At 42.2% G+C, this 18,464-nt stretch overlaps 1 protein-coding gene across 12 annotated transcripts in view; it reads right to left on the bottom strand.

The window, feature by feature from the left end:
* Positions 1-18,464, bottom strand: part of DLEC1 (DLEC1 cilia and flagella associated protein) — a 106,941-nt gene that overhangs the window by 77,832 nt on the left and 10,645 nt on the right. For all 12 annotated transcript variants that reach the window (XR_010946916.1, XM_067753778.1, XM_067753779.1 and 9 more), the window contains 2 exons: positions 16,094-16,615; positions 14,928-15,078 (listed from right to left, as the gene is read on the bottom strand). Coding sequence is in view for 11 of the 12 variants with exons in the window: in XM_067753778.1 (XP_067609879.1) it covers positions 14,928-15,078; positions 16,094-16,474 (532 nt within the window). In the remaining variant the exon portion in view is untranslated. The remainder of the gene's footprint in view (positions 1-14,927; positions 15,079-16,093; positions 16,616-18,464) is intronic.

Raw genomic sequence — 18,464 nt, 5'->3', positions numbered from 1 at the left:
GTCATTCCTGGAGTATGACAGCATCAAATAACTAAGATTCTCATATGTGGTAAACTGGGATGTGGCAAAAGGTGAAGTGCTGGCATTTGTGACAGCTATGACCCCTGAATGGTATGGGGGCAATGGTAATTATAAGGATTGGCTGGCTTTTAACTGCTTTGGAAGCTTTCAAAAAAGAGAAAATTACAGGCTCACGTCAACTAACGGACAAGGCATACCATGAAAGTCAGAGTCTCTGGCAATGTCTAACAAGACTCTCATCTAAGTTGCAGGGCAGACAGTGTGAAAATCAGATATGGGATCTAACTGATGGTAGCAGAATAGCAAAGGAGACTGCATGCACAGCATCAACAGGTCTCCTGTATCAAAGTCAGGACCCTGACAGGAAAAGAGTAAGATTCAAAGACCTGGAATGAGGCATTGAGGTGCATGAACCTGAGAATGCTGAACCTCCAGACTCATCTGAACACTCCAGGTCAGCAGAAGCAACCCTCCCCCCTTGCAGAGATTAGCACCATCTTCAAATACTTAAAGGATACAGGGAGGATGGTTTTGTTGGGATTAAGTGATGGATACATAAGGGTTCATAAACTATTCAGTTCATCTGTCTGGCTCCTGCAGAAGCCAAATAGAGTAGATGATAATGGGCTACCATAAATTTAACCACGTGGTAGCCCCAATCACAGCTGCCATACTGAATGTGGTATCTTTACTGGCCAGCTTCTAGCATTGGCATGTGACGATTGGTCTGGCAAGTGTGTTCTCTATCCTCCTTGGTAAGGATGGTTTAAAGCAATTTGCCTTTATGTAAGAAGGACATCAGCACACAATCACTATCTCACCACAAGAGCATATACTAACTCTCCTGCTCTCTAACCAATAGAGCCTGCGGGGAACTCAGTTGTCTTGACACTCTGCCCAACATCACGCCAGTCCTCTATACTGATGACTTAATAATTGGACTTGGTGATCATGAAGTGGTAAGTAGTTTAGTAAGACTAGAAGATTCAGGCTCCTGACTGTATGGCTGTTAGCATGACTGACAGCCATCTTGGGCCCTTACAGTTTCTCCTCTCCTTTCAATGACCCTACCCAGGACTTTACTGCGTAGTGAATCACTTCTCTTTCATCAAGGGCTTTGTAGTTAATAGATATTGCCTAATAATCATGAGGACCAGGTAGCCTCTATGCTCTATTAGTCCCCAAACAATGATGAAAAACCTTCCCTGATGTATTCCTGGTGCCCACAAGACTAGTTACCCATTCACAAATCTTTTTTTTTAATGTAAATTTATTTTATTTATTTATTTTTGGCTGTGTTGGGTCTTCCCTGCTGTGCGTGGGGTTTCTCTAGTTGCAGTGAGTGGGGGCTACTCTTCGTTGCGGTGCGTGGGCTTCTCACTGCAGTGGCTTTTCTTGTTGTGGAGCATGGGCTCTAGGCATGCGGGCTTCAGTAGTGTGGCACTCAGGCTCAGTAGTTGTGGCGCATGGGCTTAGTTGCTCCACGGCATGTGGGATCTTCCCGGACCAGGGATCGAACCCGTGTCCCCTGCATTGGCAGGCAGATCCTCAACCACTGCGCCACCAGGGAAGCCCCACCCATTCACAAATCTTAACTTAGGAATGCACGTACTGTTTCCAAGCACCTAGCCCCATACCCGAGGTTAACTATGAAATTATCCCAATGGCCCCTCTGCGGTGTGGAGCACAGCTGCGAATGCTTGTGCGTCATTGCCCACCCGATCCCAATCTCACCCACTGATCCACTGATTATATGGAGCTGCCTGCCTCAATTTTCACTCTCACGATGCCTTCTCAGTTTGGTGGGTGCTTTTCATTCCCTCTGTCCTCCAACACCGACACACTGAAGAAACGTTTAGGGATCCAATAAATCCCTAAATTTAAATCCCTAAATAATAAATTTATTAATTAATTAAATAAATACATGGCATGCCAGAACATCCTCTCTGAAGTAAAGGACGACTAGCTGCATTTTGTATCCCCTACCACTAAGAAGAGTGGTAATTGGCAGAACTCTTTAGATTTCGGAGGCAGCATATTCCACACATGCGAATATTGCGCCAAACCATTTATTAGGTGACCTGAAGGGCTACCAGTTTTGAGTGGGGTTCAAAGCAAGCGAGAGCTCTATGGCAGGTCCAGGCTATGACTGAGGCTGTCCTGCCATTAAAGCCACATGACACACAAAAATGCAACGAATCCAAAGGTATCTACGGTGGATTAGAATATTGTAGAGAGTCTCTAGAAAGCCCCAGTAGTAGAGCTGTAACACAGACTCAGGGATCTGGAGCAAAACTCTGCCTACTGTGAAAAAGAATGACTCATCATTTGAAAAATGGGCTATAGGGCTTGAGCATAGACCCAGCACTGACTATGGGACATCGAGTGACTATTCATCCAGAGCTACTCATCTTGACTGGGTATTATCAGATCCACTGAGTCGTAAGACTGGGAGGGCACAGGAGCAATCCATTGTACAATGGGAAAATGGCATATTTGGGATCAGGCCTGAGCAGGTTCAAAAGACACATGCTAATTACATCAACTGGTGGTCCAGACTGTCTATGTCCTTTGCTCCTGTGCTTTTCCCTCAACTCATATCTATGGCTTCATGGGAAACTTTCAAAGATCAACTGACAGGAACAAAAACTCAGGTCTGATTTTGAACACTTCCTGGATATTTGTTATTAAGGTATTACTGCTATTTTCAAGTGTAATAATAATGTCATTATTTTTCAAAAGCATTTCTTATCTTTTAGTGATACATACTAAAATATTTACAGTGGAATTATATAATGTATGCAACTTGTTTAAAATATCATGAGGGGGTAATGAGTGGGACAGAAATGGCCATGTGTTAAGCCTGAGTTAGGGGTAAATGGGAGTTCATATACTATTCTATTTACTTAGGTGTATATTCTAAATTCTCTGTAAATCAAAGTGAAAAAGCAACCCAGTCTGGTCCAGAGATGGGTCAGCATGATACACTGAGGTTAGCTGTAAATGGGCTGCTGCTGTATCACAGCCTTACTCAGGCGTGGCCCTACAAGAAACCATGTAGGGAGATCCTTCCCAGGCTAGAGCCTTGAGCGTCACACCTAATCGTTCACTTTGTATGGCAGAAGTGGCCTGAGGTCGAGTATACATGGAGTTCTGGACAGTAGTGGTGAATGGCTTCGCTGGTTGATCAGGGGTGTGAGGTCAGCTTTGTTGCTGGGATTTTCAGGAAAGTGGCTGATAGGGAACTTGCTTGAAGATTAATAAAGCTGGGGGAGGGTTTGCCTCGACATAGAGGCCCAGCATTACCTTCCTCTGTGGTTGCAGTGTTAATGGAAAGCCTTAACATCAGCCAACTTCCAGGTAATTTAAAGGGCCAGCACGCCCCCCTTCCTCTTTCTCTTTTCCCCCTTTTGGAAGCCAGATATTAAAGACTACGTCATTCAAAAACAACTGTAGATCAGGGGAATATTAGAACATGACCACATATACCCAGAGAAGGGTTCAGAAAAGACCTAGAAGACCTTAAGATTACATCTCAGGCTGACCCTCAGCGCAGACAGCCTACAATAATTTAAAAAAAAAAAACCAAAAAACAACTACAAAAAACAGCAAACTCTGCGGCAGGGAGAGAATCTGATTTCCAGAGTTACAACACTATTAGATTCAATGTCCAGTTTCTAACAACAACAACAACAAATCAAAAACATACAGAGAAACAGGAAAGTATGCCATGTTCAAAGGAAAAAATTAAATCAACAGAAACTGTCCTTGAAAAAGACCTGATTGCAGACATACTAGACAAAGGCTTTAGAACAACCGTCTTAAAGATGCTCACAGAACTAAAAGAACATGTGGAGAAACTCAAGAAGATGATGTACCAAAAAATATAAATATCAATAAAGAGACAGAAAATGTATAAGGAAACTAAAAAGAAATGTTGGACCTGAAAAGGACACTAACTGAAATGAAAAATTCACTATCAAAGGGATTCAAAAGCAGATTTGAGCAGGCAGAAGAGAGAATCAGTGAACTTTCAGATAGAAAAATAGAAATTATCGAGTCTGAGGAACAGAAGGGAAAAAAGATTGAAGAAAAGTAAAGACAGCTTAAGGAAGCTGTGGGACACCAGAAAGTGAACAACACACATTGCGGGAGTCCTAGAAGGAGAAGAGAGAAAAAGGGGCAGAGAGAATATCTGAAAAAATAACAGCTGAAAACTTCCCAAATTTGATGAAATACATGAATATAAACATCTGAGAAGCTCAACCAACTATAAGAACTCAAAGACACTCATGTTACATGTTATAATCAAACATTTGAAAGACAAAGAGAGCATCTTGAAAGTAGCAAGAGAGAAGTGACTTGTCACATACAAGGGATCCTCAATAAGGCTATCAGCAGATTTCTCATCAGAAATTATGGAAGCCAGGAGGCAGTGGGCCAATATATTCAAAGTGCTAAAAGGAAAAGCTGTTAACCAAGAATCCTATATCCAGTAAAACTGTCCTTCAAAAGTGAGGGAGAAATTAAGACATTTCCTGATAAACAAAAGCTGAGGGTATTTGTTACCACTAAACTTGCCCTGCAATGCTCAAGGGAGTCCTGCAACGTGAAATGAAAGGACGCTAGACAGTAACTCCTAGACACATGGAGAGATAAAGATCTCAACAAAGGAAATACATGGACAATCATAAACGTTTTCTACATGATTTAAGAGACTAATATTATACATTTAAAGGAAAAAAACAAAGGTAAAAATAAAAGCTAGTATTATAAAAACCTAGTATTACATAAAGCTGATTATTATAAAAGCTAGTATTATAGTAACTTAGGTTTGTAACTTCATGTCTTGTTTTCTACATAATTTAAGAGACTAATGCATTAGTTGGTATTTCTGGGCACACAATGTATAAAGATGTAATATTCTGACACCAACAACCAAAAGGGGTGGGGATGGAGATGTAAAGAAACAAGAGTTTTGTATGTTATTGAAGTTAAGCTGGTATAAATTCAAATTAGAGTGTTATAATTTTTGGTTGTTAAATGTCATCCCTATGGTAACTACAAAGAAAAAAGCTATAGAATATACCCAAAAGGAAATGAGAAAGGAATTTAAACATTTCACTACAAAAATTGACTAAATACAAAAGAAGACAGTAATGCAGGAGATGAGGGACAAAAGAGGTACATGGCATATAGAAAAAAAACAGCAAAGTGACAGAAATTCCTCCTTATCAGTAATTACTTTAAATGTACATGGATTAAACTCTCCAGTCAAAAGACAGAGATTGGCAGAATAGGTAAAAACACATGATCCAAATAGATGCTGTCTACAAGAGACTCATTTTAGATCCAAAGACTCAAATAGATTGAAAGTAAAAAGATGAAAAAAGATATTCCATGCAAATAGTAACCAGAAGAGAACAGGGACCTCCCTGGTGGCGCAGTGGTTACGAATCCTGCCAATGAAGGGGACACAGGTTCAAGCCCTGGTCCGGGAAGATCCCACATGCCGTGGAGCAACTAAGCCCGTGCGCCACAGCTACTGAGCCTGCGCTCTAGAGCCCGCGTGCCAAAACTACTGAAGCCTGTGCACCTAGAGCCCGTGCTCTGCAACAAGAGAAGCCACCGCAATGAGAAGCCCACACACCACAACGAAGAGTAGCCCCCGCTCTCTGCAACTAGAGAAAGCCCATGGGCAGCAACGAAGACCCAGTGCAGCCAAAAATAAAAATAAATAAATAAATATATTTTTTTTAAAAAAAGAGAACAGAAGTGGCTATACTAATATCAGACAAAGTAAACTTTAAATCAAAGTAGGTTACAAGGGGCTTCTGTGGTGGTGCAGTGGTTAAGAATCCACCTGCCAAAGCAGGAGACACGGGTTCGAGCCCTGGTCTGGGAAGATCCCACACGCCGCAGAGCAACTAAGCCCATGCGCCACAACTACTGAGCCTGTGCCCTAGAGCCTGCAAACCACCACTACTGAGCCCATGTGCCACAACTGTGGAAGCTCACATGCCTAGAGCCCATGCTCCGCAACAAGAGAAGCCACCGCAATGAGAAGCCCACACACCGCAACAAAGAGTAGCTCCCACTCAACGCAACTAAAGAAAGCCCACACACAGCAACGAAGACCCAATGCAGCCAAAAATAAGTAAATAAATTTATTTTAAAAAAATTACAAGAAACAAGGAAGGACATTATATAGTAATAAAAGATTCAACAGAGCAAGAAGATACAATAAGTATAAACATTTACACACCTAATGGCAGACCATCAAAATAATGAAGCGGCTTCCCTGGTGGTGCAGCAGTTAAGAATCCACCTGCCAATGCGGGGGACATGGGTAAGAGCCCTGATCGAAGAAGATCTCACATGCTGCGGAGCAACTAAGTCCATGCGCCACAACTACTGAGCCTACGCTCTAGAGCCCACGAGCCACAACTACTGAAGCTCACGTGCCTAGAGCCCATGCTCCACAACAAGAGAAGCCGCTGCAATGACAAGCCTGCGCACCGTGACGAAGAGTAGCCCCCGCTTGCCGCAACTAGAGAAAGCCCATGCACAGCAACGAAGACCCAATGCAGCCAAAAATAAATTAATTAATTTTTTAAAAAATGGGGCTTCCCTGGTGGCGCAGTGGTTGAGAGTCCGCCTGCCGATGCAGGGGACACGGGTTCGTGCCCTGGTCTGGGAAGATCCCACATGCCGCGGAGCGGCTGGGCCCGTGAGCCATTGCTGCTGCTGAGCCTGCGCGTCTGGAGCCTGTGCTCCATAACGGGAGAGGCCGCAACAGTGAGAGGCCCGCGTACCGCAAAAAAATAAAAAAAAAATTTTTTTTAAATAATGAAGCAAAAATTGACAGATTTGAAGGGATAAATAGACAGCTCTACAATAATAGTTGGAAACTGCAATACCCATTTATCGTAATAGACCAACCAGACAAAAGATAAGTGAGGAAAAGAGGACTTAACCCAATAGAATAACTAGATCTAATAGACACATATAGAACACTCTACCAAACAACAGCAGCATACACATTCTTGTCGAGTGCACATGAGACATTTCTCAGACCATGTTAGGCAATAAATTAAGTCTCAATAGATTTGAAAAGACAGATATCATACAATATATACTCTCCAACCAAAATGGGGTAAACTTAGAAATCAGTAACAGAAAGAAAACTGGGGGCTTCCCTGTTGGCGCAGTGGTTGAGAGTCCACCTGCCGATGCAGGGGACACGGGTTCGTGCCCTAGTCCGGGAAGATCCCACGTGCCGCAGAGCGGCTGGGCCCATGAGCCATGGCCGCTGAGCCTGCGCGTCGGAAGCCTGTGCTCCGCAATGGGAGAGGCCACAACAGTGAGAGGCCCGCGTACCACAAAACAAAAAAGAAAAGAAAAAGAAACAAAACTGGAAAATTCACTAAATTGTAGAAAATAGGCAACACACTTTTTTTTTCCAGAATACCAAAGAGTTTATTCAAAAAAGTCACTTAATAAAAGCACAGTTTTGCAAGTTTGTCTAAAACTTGATAATTCTGAACAAAAATAAAATGTCTGACCACTCCAAAATAGGAAAAGACAATCGTGTACAAATAGACATACACATTCTAGGCACTATGAAAACTGGCTAAATGTATGTTCCCAGCAAGAGACGTGTCACCATCCTAAGTCCCCTTAGTCACCAAATGCAGGATTAAGAGGCCAGAGTCAGGTTTCCCTTTCTAAGCCACTCTGTTACTCTCTAGGAAACTCTGGATCTCAGCCTAATCTCCAGCTCTGCCTGTACCTTGATAGGGAAGGAGGGAGGGACAATAGAAGAGAAGAGGAAAGGGGTGTGACATCTTTCTTAGGAAAGAAAAAAGGCACGGTGATGAGCTAGAAAGTGATGAAAGCAAGGATCAACTATCATTCACCCTGAATTCACCCATCACCCTGACAGTCCAACCTCCTTATTTTGTAGGTGAGAAAACAGACCTAGAAAAATCATGTGGTTTGCTCAAAATCACATGGTTACTACGTGCTGTAGTGCTTTATGTAAGATCAACTTGCCTCTCAACTTGGTTGGAAAATTAAAAAACCAAACCTGGCCCCAAACTTCAAGCAACACATTTTTGAACAGCCAATGAACCAAAGAAGAAATCACAAATAAAATTAGAAAATACTTAGAGACAAATGAAAATGAAAACACAACATACCAAAACTTATGGGACACCACAAAAGCGGTGCTAAGGAGGAATTTTAGAGCTATAAACACTTCCATAAAACAAGAAAGATCTTAGATCAGTAACCTAACTTTAGGACTTAAGGAACTAGAAAAAGAACAAACTAAACCTAAAGCTATCAGAAAGAAGGAAGGAAATAATAAAGATTAGAGCACAGATTAACAAAGTAGAGAACAGAAAAACAATAGGGAAAATCAATGAACCCAAAAGTTGGTTCTTTGAAAAGATCAACAAAATTGACAAACCTTTAGCTACATCAACTAAGAAAAAAGAGAGAAGACTCAAAAGACTAAAATCAGAAATGAAAGTGGGGATATTACTACTGATTCTACAGAAATAAAAAGGATTATAAGTGAATACCAGGAACTGTACACTAACACACTGGATAACCTAGATAAAAATGGACAAATTCCCAGAAACACTAAGCCTACCAAGACTAAATCATGAAAAAACAGAAAATCTGAGTTGACTTATAACTAGTAAAGGGACTGAATCAATAATAAAACAAAAATTTCCCAACAAAGAAAAGCCCTGAACCGATGGCTTCACTGGTGAGTTCTACTAAACATTTAAAGAATTAATACCAATCCTCAAAATTTTCACAAAAAACTGAAAAGGAGGGAACACTTCTTACCTCATTCAAGAGGCCAGCATTACCCTGATATAAAACCAGACAAAGACACTACAAGAAAACTATATCCCTTACGAATACTGATCCAAAAATCCTCACGAAATACTAGCAAACTGAATTCAGTAGCATATTGAAAGGATAGTTCATCATGACCAAGTGAGATCTATTCCTGGAATGCAAGGATGGTTCAAAATACAAAAATTAATCAATGTAATATACCACATTAACAGAATGAAAGGGGAAAATCACGTGATCATCTCAACTGATGCAGAAAAATTTCTGAAAAAATTCAGCACCCTTTCATGATTAAAAAAACACTAAAAAACTAGAATAAAAGGAAACTATTTCAACATAATGAAAAGCATAGATGAAAACCCACAGCAAACATCACACTCAGTGGTGAAAGACTTAAAGCTTTTCCTCTACGATCAGGAATAAGGCAAGAATGTCTGCTTTCACCATTTCTAGCCACCACAGTACTGGAAGTTCTAATCAGAGCAATTAGGCAAGAAAAAGAAATAAAAGGCATCCAAACTGGAAAGGAAGAAGCAAAATTATTACTGTTTGCAGATATGATCTTATATATAGAAAACCCTAAATATTTCACACACACAAAAAACCTGTCAGAACTAACAAGTGAATTCAGCTAAGTAGTACATAAAGTCAACACACAAAAATCAGATGCATTTCTATATGCTAAAAATGAACAATCTGAAAAGGAAATTATGAAAATCCCACTTATAAGAGCATCAAAAAGAATAAAATACTTGAGAGTTAACCAAGGAGATCAAAGACTTGTACAATACAAAGTACAAAACATTGCTGAAAAAAATGAAAGAAGACATAAATAAATGGAAACACATTAGATGTTCATGGATTAGAAGACTTAATATTGTTAAAATGTCAATGCTATCCAAATCAATCCACAGATTCAATGAAACCTCTATCAAAATCCCAAGGATGTTTTTTTGTTACAGAAATAGTAAAACCCATCCCAAAATTCATTATGGAATCTCAAGGAACAGCCAAAAACAACAGCCAAAACAATCTTGAAAAAGAACAAAGCTGAAGGATTCACAATTCCTAATTTCAAAGCTTATAAGAAAGCTACAATAATAAGAACAACATAGTACTGGCATAAAGATGGACATAGAAATCAATGGAATAGAACAGAAAGCCCAGAAATAAACTCTCATACATACGGTCAAACGATTTTTGACAACAGTGTCAAGACCATTCAATAGAGAAAGGATGGTCTTTTCAATAAGCAATGCCAGGAAAACTGGATATCTTCACACAAAAGAATGAAGTTGGATGCTTTTGTAATACTATATACAAAAAATTAACTCAAAATTAATTAAAGACCTAAATGCAAGACCTAAAACAATAAAACTCTTAGGAGAAAATACAAGGCCAACACTTCACAACATTGGATTTGGCAGTGATTTCACTGTATCTGGCAATGATTTCTTGGATATGACACCAAAGGCACAGGAAACAAAATAAAAATAGACAAACTGGACTTCATGAAAAATAAAAATTGTGCATCAAAAGACACTACCAACAGAGTAAAAATGCAACCCACAGAGCGAGAGAAAATATTTGCAAATCATGTATCTGATAAGGGATTAATAATGAGGATATATAGAGAATTCCTAAAACTCAACAACAACAAAACAATCGATTAAAAATGGGCTTGAATATGGGCCTTCCCTGGTGGTACAGTGGTTAAGATTATGCCTGCCAATGCAGGGGACACAGGTTTGATCCCTGGTCCAGGAAGATCCCACATGCTGCAGAGCAACTAAACTTGTGTGCCACGACTACTGAGCCTGCCCTCTAGAGCCCATGCACCACAACTACTGAAGCCTGTACACTCTAGGGCCCATGTGCCGCAACTACTGAGCCCACGTGCTGCAACTACTGAAGCCCTCACACCTAGAGCCTGTGCTCTGCAACAAAAGAAGCCACCACAATGAGAAGCCTGTGCACTGCAATGAAGAGTAGCCCCTGCTTGCTGCTACTAGAGAAAGCCCATGCACAGCAACGAAGACCCAGACACAGCCAAAAAAAAAGAATAAAATACCTAGGAATAAACCTACCTAAGGAGGCAAAAGAACTATACTCAGAAAACTATTAGATACTGATGAAAGAAATTAAGACGACACAAAGACGGAGAGATATACCATGTTCTTGGATTGGAGGAATCAATATTGTCAAAATGACTATACTACCCAAATCAATCTACAGATTCAATGCAATCCCTATCAAATTACCAACAGCATTTTTCACAGAATTAGAACAAAAACCTTTCCAATTTGTATGGAAACACAAAAGACCATGAATAGTCAAAGCAATCTTAAGAAAGAAAAATGGAGCTGGAGGAATCAGGCTCCCTGACTTCAGACTATACTACCAAGCCACAGTCATCAAAGCAGTATGGTACTGGCACAAAAACAAATACAGATCAATGGAACAGGAGAGAAAATCCAGAGATAAACCCACGCAACTATGGTCATCTAATCTGGGACAAAGGAGGCAAGAATATACAATGGAGAAAAGACAGTCTTTTCAATAAATGGTGCTGGGAAAAATGGACAGCTACATGTAAAAGAATGAAATTAGAACACACCCTAACACCATACACAAAAATAAACTCAAAATGGGTTAAAGACCTAAATGTAAGGCCAGATACTATAAACTCTTAGAGGAAAACATAGAACACTCTTTGACACAAATCGCAGCAAGATCTTTTTGATCCACCTCCTAGAGTAATGAAAATAAAAACAAAAATAAACAAATGGGACCTAATTAAACTTAGAAGCTTTTGCACAGCAAAGGAAGAAACCATAAACAAAACAAAGACAACCCTCAGAATGGGAGAAAATATTTTCAAATGAAGCAACTGCCAAGGGATTAATCTCCAAAATATACAAACAGTTTATGCAGTTCAATATCAAAAAAAGCAAACAACCCAATCAAAAAATGGGTGGGGGCTTCCCTAGTGGCGCAGTGGATGGGAGTCCGCCTGCCGATGCAGGGGACACGGGTTCGTGCCCCGGTCTGGGAGGATCCCACATGCCGCAGAGTGGCTGGGCCCGTGAGCCATGGCTGCTGAGCCTGCGCGTCCAGAGCCTGTGCTCCGCGACGGGAGAGGCCTTGGCAGTGAAAGCCCCGTGTACCAAAAAAAAAAAAAAAAAAAAAAGGGTGGGACATCTAAACAGACATTTCTCCAAAGAAAATATACAGATGCTTAAAAAGCACATGAAAAGGTGCTCAACATCACTAACTATTAGAGAAATACAAATCAAAACTATAATGAAGTATCACCTCACGCTGGTCAGAATGGCCATCATCAAAAAATCTACAAACAATAAATGCTGGAGAGGGTGTAGAGAAAAGGGAACCCTCCTACACTGTTAGTGGGAATGTAAACTGGTACAGCCACTATGGAGAACAGTATGGAAATTCCTTAAAAAACTAAAAATAGAGCGACCATATGATCCAGCAATCCCACTCCTGGGCATATATCCAGAGAAGACCATAATTCGAAAATATACGCACACCCAATGTTCACTGCAGCTCTATTTATAGTAGCCAGGACATGGAAGCAACCTAAATGTCCATTAACAGAGGAATGGATAAAGAAGATGTGGTACATATATACAATGGAATATTACTCAGGCATAAAAAAGGACAAAATAATGCTATTTGCAGCAACATGGATGGACCTAGAGACTGTCATACTGAGTGAAGTAAGTCAAAAAGAGAAAGACAAATATCATATGACATCATTTATAAGTGGAATCTAAAAGAAGATTACAAATGAACTTATCTACAAAACAGAAATAGAGTTATAAATATAGGAAATAAACTTATGGCTACTGGGGGGTAAGGGGAGAGGGATAAAGTGGGAGATTGGGATTGACATATACACACTACTATATATAAAATAGATAACTAATAAGGACCTAATGTATAGCACGGGGAACTCTACTAATACTCTGTAATGGCCTATATGGGAAAAGATTCTACAAAAGAGTGGATATATGTATTTGTATAACAGATTCATTTTGTTGTACACTTAAAACTAACACAACATTGTAAATCAACTATACCCCAGTAAAAAATTTTTTAAAAATGGGCTTGACAAGATATTTCTCCAAAGAAGATACACAAATAGCAAATAAGCATATGAAAAGACACTCAACATCACTAATAATCAGGGAAATGCAAATCAAAACCACACAGTGAGCTATCACCTCACACCTATCGGGATGGCTACACTCAAAAACAAAAAACAAAAACCACACACTGAAAAACCAGAAAATAGAGTTGGTGAGGATGTAGAGAAATGGGAATCCTCGAGCACTGTTGGTGGGCATGTAAAAATGACACAGGCACTGTGGAAAACAGTACGGTGATTCCTCAAAATATTAAAAATAGAACTACTATAAGATCTAGCAATTCCACTTCTGGGTATAAAGCCCAAAGAACTGAAAGCAGGGTCTCAAAGAGATATTTGTATGACCATGTTCAGAGTAGCATTATTCAGAACCGCTAACACCAGGAAGCAACCCAAGAGTTCATCAGCTGATGAATGGAAAAGCAAAATGTGGTATGTACCTACAATGGAATATTATTCAGCCTATAAGGAAGTTAGTTCTGACATAGGCTACAACATGGATGAACCCTGAGGACATTATGCTAAGTGAAATAAGCCAGTTGCAAAAAGACAAATACTGTATGATTTCACTTATATGAGGTACTTAGAGTAGTCAAAATTATAGAGACAAGGGACTTCCCTGGCAGTCCAGTGGTTAAGACTTCACCTTCCAATGCAGGGCGTGCAGGTTTGATCCCTGGTCAGGGAGCTGAGATCCCATATGCCTCTAGGCCAAATAACCAAGACATAACACAGAAGCAATATTGTAAAAAATTCAAAAAAGACTTTAAAAATGGTCCACATCAGAAAAAAATCTTAAATTAAGAAAAAAAATTATAGGGACTTCCCTGGTGGTGCAGTGGATAAGAATCCGCCTGCCAATGCAGGGGACACGGGTTCGAGCCCTGGTCCAGGAAGATCCCAAATGCCGCGGAGCAACTAAGCCCATGCACTACAACTACTGAGCCTGCGCTCTAGAGCTGGTGAGCCACAACTACGGAAGCCTGTGCGCCAGAACTACTGAAGCCCACACGCCTAGGGCCCATGCTCCATAACGAGAAAGCCACCGCAATGAGAAGCCCGTGCACCGCAACGAGGAGTAGCTCCCGCTCGCCAAAACTAGAAAAAGCCTGCGTGCAGCAACAAAGACCCAACGCAGCCAAAAGTAAATAAATAAATTAATTAAATTAAATAAATGGTCAGAAATAGTAACTTAAAAAAAATTTTTACAGAGACAGAAAGTAGAATGGTGGTTGCCAGGGGCTGGGGCAAGGCAGGGAATGGGAAGTTATTGTTTCATGGGCATAGAGTTTCTGTTTTACAAGATGAAAAGTTATGGAGATGGATGGTGATGATGTTTGTACAAGATTATGAACGTATTTAATACCACTGAACTGTATGCTTAAAAATGGTTAAGAGGGTAAATTTTATGTTATGTGTAGTTTACCACAGTTTTTAAAAATTGAGGAAAAACCCAACAGTCAAGAACATGAAAGACAGGAAAAGTTCAAAGAACTGTGCCAAATGAAAATTCTGAAAATGAGACATGACAATAACATGTAACATGACTTCCTAGACAGGATCCTAGACCAAGGGACACTGTGGGACAGCAGGTGAAACCTGCATGCCATCTGGGAAGTGGAGGTTAACGCTGCACCATTGCTGATTTCCTGGCTTAGGGGGTTGTGTGCTGGTTATGTAGGCGAGTGTCCCTGTTTTGGAGACATGCACAATGGAGTGTTCTGCGGTAATGAAACAACATATCTGCAACTCACTCTCCAGATGTTCAGAAAAAGACTAGAGAGGTAATGAAGCGAACACAGTAATACATTAACAACTGGGGAGTCAGGGTGAAGGGCATAGAGGAGCTCATCATACACACCTGGAGGCATCTTGATGAACGGCTTAAGGACCTGTACTTCGGCCTGGTGCACGGCCCGCTCTTTCTCCGCAAGGGCCCGTGCGCGGGCCTGAATGATATGTCTCTCCAACATTTCAACTTCATCCAGCCGCTTCTTATAGAGCTCCCGAATCTGGCAGGTGGGTGATCAGATGCACAGAAATATGGTGAGATCACACAGCTTTATTGAATCCCACCCCAGCATCAGGGCTTCCCGGGAAGCACAGAACAGTCACAGAACTGCAGAGACCATCTGGTCTAACTAGACAGATCTGAACTCCGAGACCCACAGAAGGAAGTGGCTTAAAGCTTTCATAGTAAAGTCAATTACGGCACCAAGTCTGAAACCCCATCTCCTGACTACTGGCTTCACAGTAAAGAGAGCTGCCATCTAACCTCTGAAATACCAAATATGAGTTAACACACCACCTGTGGCAGACAAAGGGTTGTGTCACCCAGACCCCCTTCAAGGAAGGACTTGCTACCTGGCTGCAGGGAGCATAGTGAGCTGAGAGCCTCCAGCTGTCAGCCCCTTCAGAGTTGATCTCAGCTGCTTGAAAGCACACAGCTGAGACTCCTTGAAGGGGGCTGTGGGCAGTATGGCCTGCTTAGCAGTCAGCCTCAGCAGAGAGGACTCAAGTCAGCTACTTTCCTCCTTATACAGATTAAGGAAGCAGAGTTGCTGTTAGAGCCTGGGCATGCTTCCTAAAATCTGGGCATGAATGCCTCGATTAAGATTGTGGTTTGTGACACAAGGGCAAGCACCCCAAAGCGGACGTGACTTTATCCTCTCCGGGGAACAACTATTCAGCTTTCTGCCCTCGTCGTTTCATTTATATGTGTAATATATAACGTGTGTATGCGTGTAGGGAAATAAAGATAGGTGCTAGAGATATATGCCGTTATGTGTGTATTCGCCTAAGCGCGTGTGTAGAATGTCCTCCCACTAGAATGTCGGATATACGGCGGCATGGACTTGGTCTGCTCTTTTCCATCTGCATCCCCAGTGCCTGGCACCCAACAGGGGCTGACTCTTGTCGAGTGGCTGAGTCGCGCCCTGGGTCGCCCGCACGGCCGCAGACGCGGTGACGCCGCCGCGCCTCGGGTGAGCACGCGGAGAAGCGCGCGGGACGCCGGGGCCGTGTTACCTGCTGAAGCTGGTCCACGAACTCCTCGTGCCGAGCATCCTCGCTGCCGCGGGCCTTGATCAAACTCGCACTCACCTCCTCGCCAATCACCTCGGCGGTATACAAGTTTTGAAAGACGCCGGTGAGCAAGTAAGAGATGTCTTGGGTGCGCGGCGAGGTGGGGCGCAGGCGCAGCAGGTGCGGCTCGGGGAGCGGCCGGAGCGTGAGCGGCGAGACGCGGCGGGGCCGACTACCTGGCTGGTAGAAAGACTCGGAGTAGGCGAGGGAGGACTGGCTGGGGCTGCGGATCCGGGTCGGACGCGGAGTTGGCGTCCACGTCGCCTCAGCGAAGGCGTAGGACTCAGACTCTGCGGACTGCTGCGCTCCCCTTCCAGTCTCCATGGCAACTGAGACGCCGCTAACTCCCTGCCGCACTTCCACTTCCGGCCCACCTCTTCCGCTTTGCGTCTGTTAAAGGGCGCTGTCGAGTCGTCATCCTTGTAAACGTTCGCACGGCAGTGTTGCCTTTACGGAGAGGAGGACCTTAGCGTGGGGACCGACAGAGAAAGAGTTAATTGGCACAGCCAGGCCCGTCTCATTGCCAAAGCTTCTTCCTACTTACTTTCATCTGCCTATTCTCTAATTTGTTCAGCATTTATTAATTCGTTCATTTAATATTTATTGTATAAAGATTCTGTTTCAGGTCTGTGCTAGGAGCTAGAGATACCAAAGGAAGGCGGAGCTCACAACCGTGTGTGTGTGTGTGTGTGTGTGTGTGTGTGTGTGTGTGTGTGTGTGACCAGAGTGTTGAGCAAGGCGACAACAGGAAAACAACTGCAGTTTAGTGGGCTACGGTCAAGGTGGAGAAACTGTTTGTTGTCATGGAACCACAAAGGACAGGAACTTAACCAGTCTACAAAGAAAGCGAGTACAGTGGGTTTTGGGCAGAAGTGAAGACCAAGCAGAGGTTTAGAAGAATGAATAGACTCACCGTCATTAGCCATTAAGGAAGTGGAAATTAAAACTACAGTGCAATACCACTACACACTTAGTAGAATGTCAAGAAGTTGAATGAACGAACAAACAGGTGAACGAACCACGTGAGTGCGGGTAAGGATGTACAGCAACTTCTCATGTATCGCAACAGGAATACAAACCATTATAGCAGCTTTGAAAAACAGTTTGTCAGTTTCTTAAAAAGTAACACATACATCAGGCCCACAACTAGGTGTTATTCCAAGTGAAATGAGAATGTTTGTGCCTACAAAGCCCTGTATGAGCAGCTTTATTCATCATCTCCAAAAACTGGAAAAAACCCAAATGTCCTTTCTACTGATAAAAAGATAAATAAATTGTGGTACATCTATATACAGCATACTCGCAGCAATAAAGATGAAACAGACTAGTGATACGACAGCACAGATGAATGTCAAATGCATTATGCTGGATAAAAGAAACCATTCTCAAAGGGCTACATATACATAATGAATGATTCCATTTAGAGGATATCTGTTTATAGAAAATGCAAACCAGAAAACAGATCAGTGGTTATCAGGAGCTGGTGATGGGAGCTAGTGTTGGCTCCAAAGGAGCAAGAGGGAATTTCTTGGGGTGATGGAACTGTTCTACATCTTGATTGTGGTGGTGGTCACAAAACTGTATGGATTTGTCGAAACTCACAGAACTGTACACCATAAAGGGTGAATTTTACTGTATATAAATTATACTTCCATTTTTTAAGTGAAAAAAAAAAAAAGAATGAGTAGGAGTAAGCCAGGGGAGAAAGAAAAAGGGCACTCCATGCAGAGGGACCCCATTGTGCTAAAACTGGGAAAGAGCACTGCAAATGGGAGGAAATGAAAGAAGTTCAGGGGTGGAACTCAGGGAGTTGAGGAAACTGCTAGGCAAGGGCCAGATCATAAATGGGTTTGTAGGCAACATTAAGGAATTTAAACTTTATTCTGAGGACAGTAGGAGGGCCATCAAGGTCTGAAGCTGGGTGTGTTGTGGTCAGCTGTATGTTCTACTGAGATCACTCTCGTTGCTGTGAGACAGCAGACTGGGGGGAGGCAAGAGGCATCAGGGAGCTCAATTGGGAAACTCGCGCAGGGGTTAGGAAAGAGGTGAAGGGCGCTGGGATTCAAGTGAGAGGAATTGATTGGAGACGGAGGTAAAGGGTAGAATTGACAAGACTCGCTGATGGATCATGGGAGTGAGAGAGAAAAGGGGCCAAGAATGACTGCCACATATCCTGTGTGTGGGATCAGGTGGCTGATGAGATCATCCACTGAGATGGGGAGAGGCCTGCACTTGTCCAAGGCAGCAGCTTGACATCACAGTGACTGCCATCCTTGCCAGAGCATGGCTTCTGCTCACAGGTGGTATAAACATC

This window comes from Pseudorca crassidens, chromosome 10 (assembly GCF_039906515.1).
Source record: "Pseudorca crassidens isolate mPseCra1 chromosome 10, mPseCra1.hap1, whole genome shotgun sequence".
In the NCBI taxonomy this organism is placed as follows: domain Eukaryota; kingdom Metazoa; phylum Chordata; class Mammalia; order Artiodactyla; family Delphinidae; genus Pseudorca; species Pseudorca crassidens.
The sequence above is the reverse complement of the archived record's forward strand: the minus strand, read 5'-3'. Positions and strand labels throughout refer to the sequence as shown.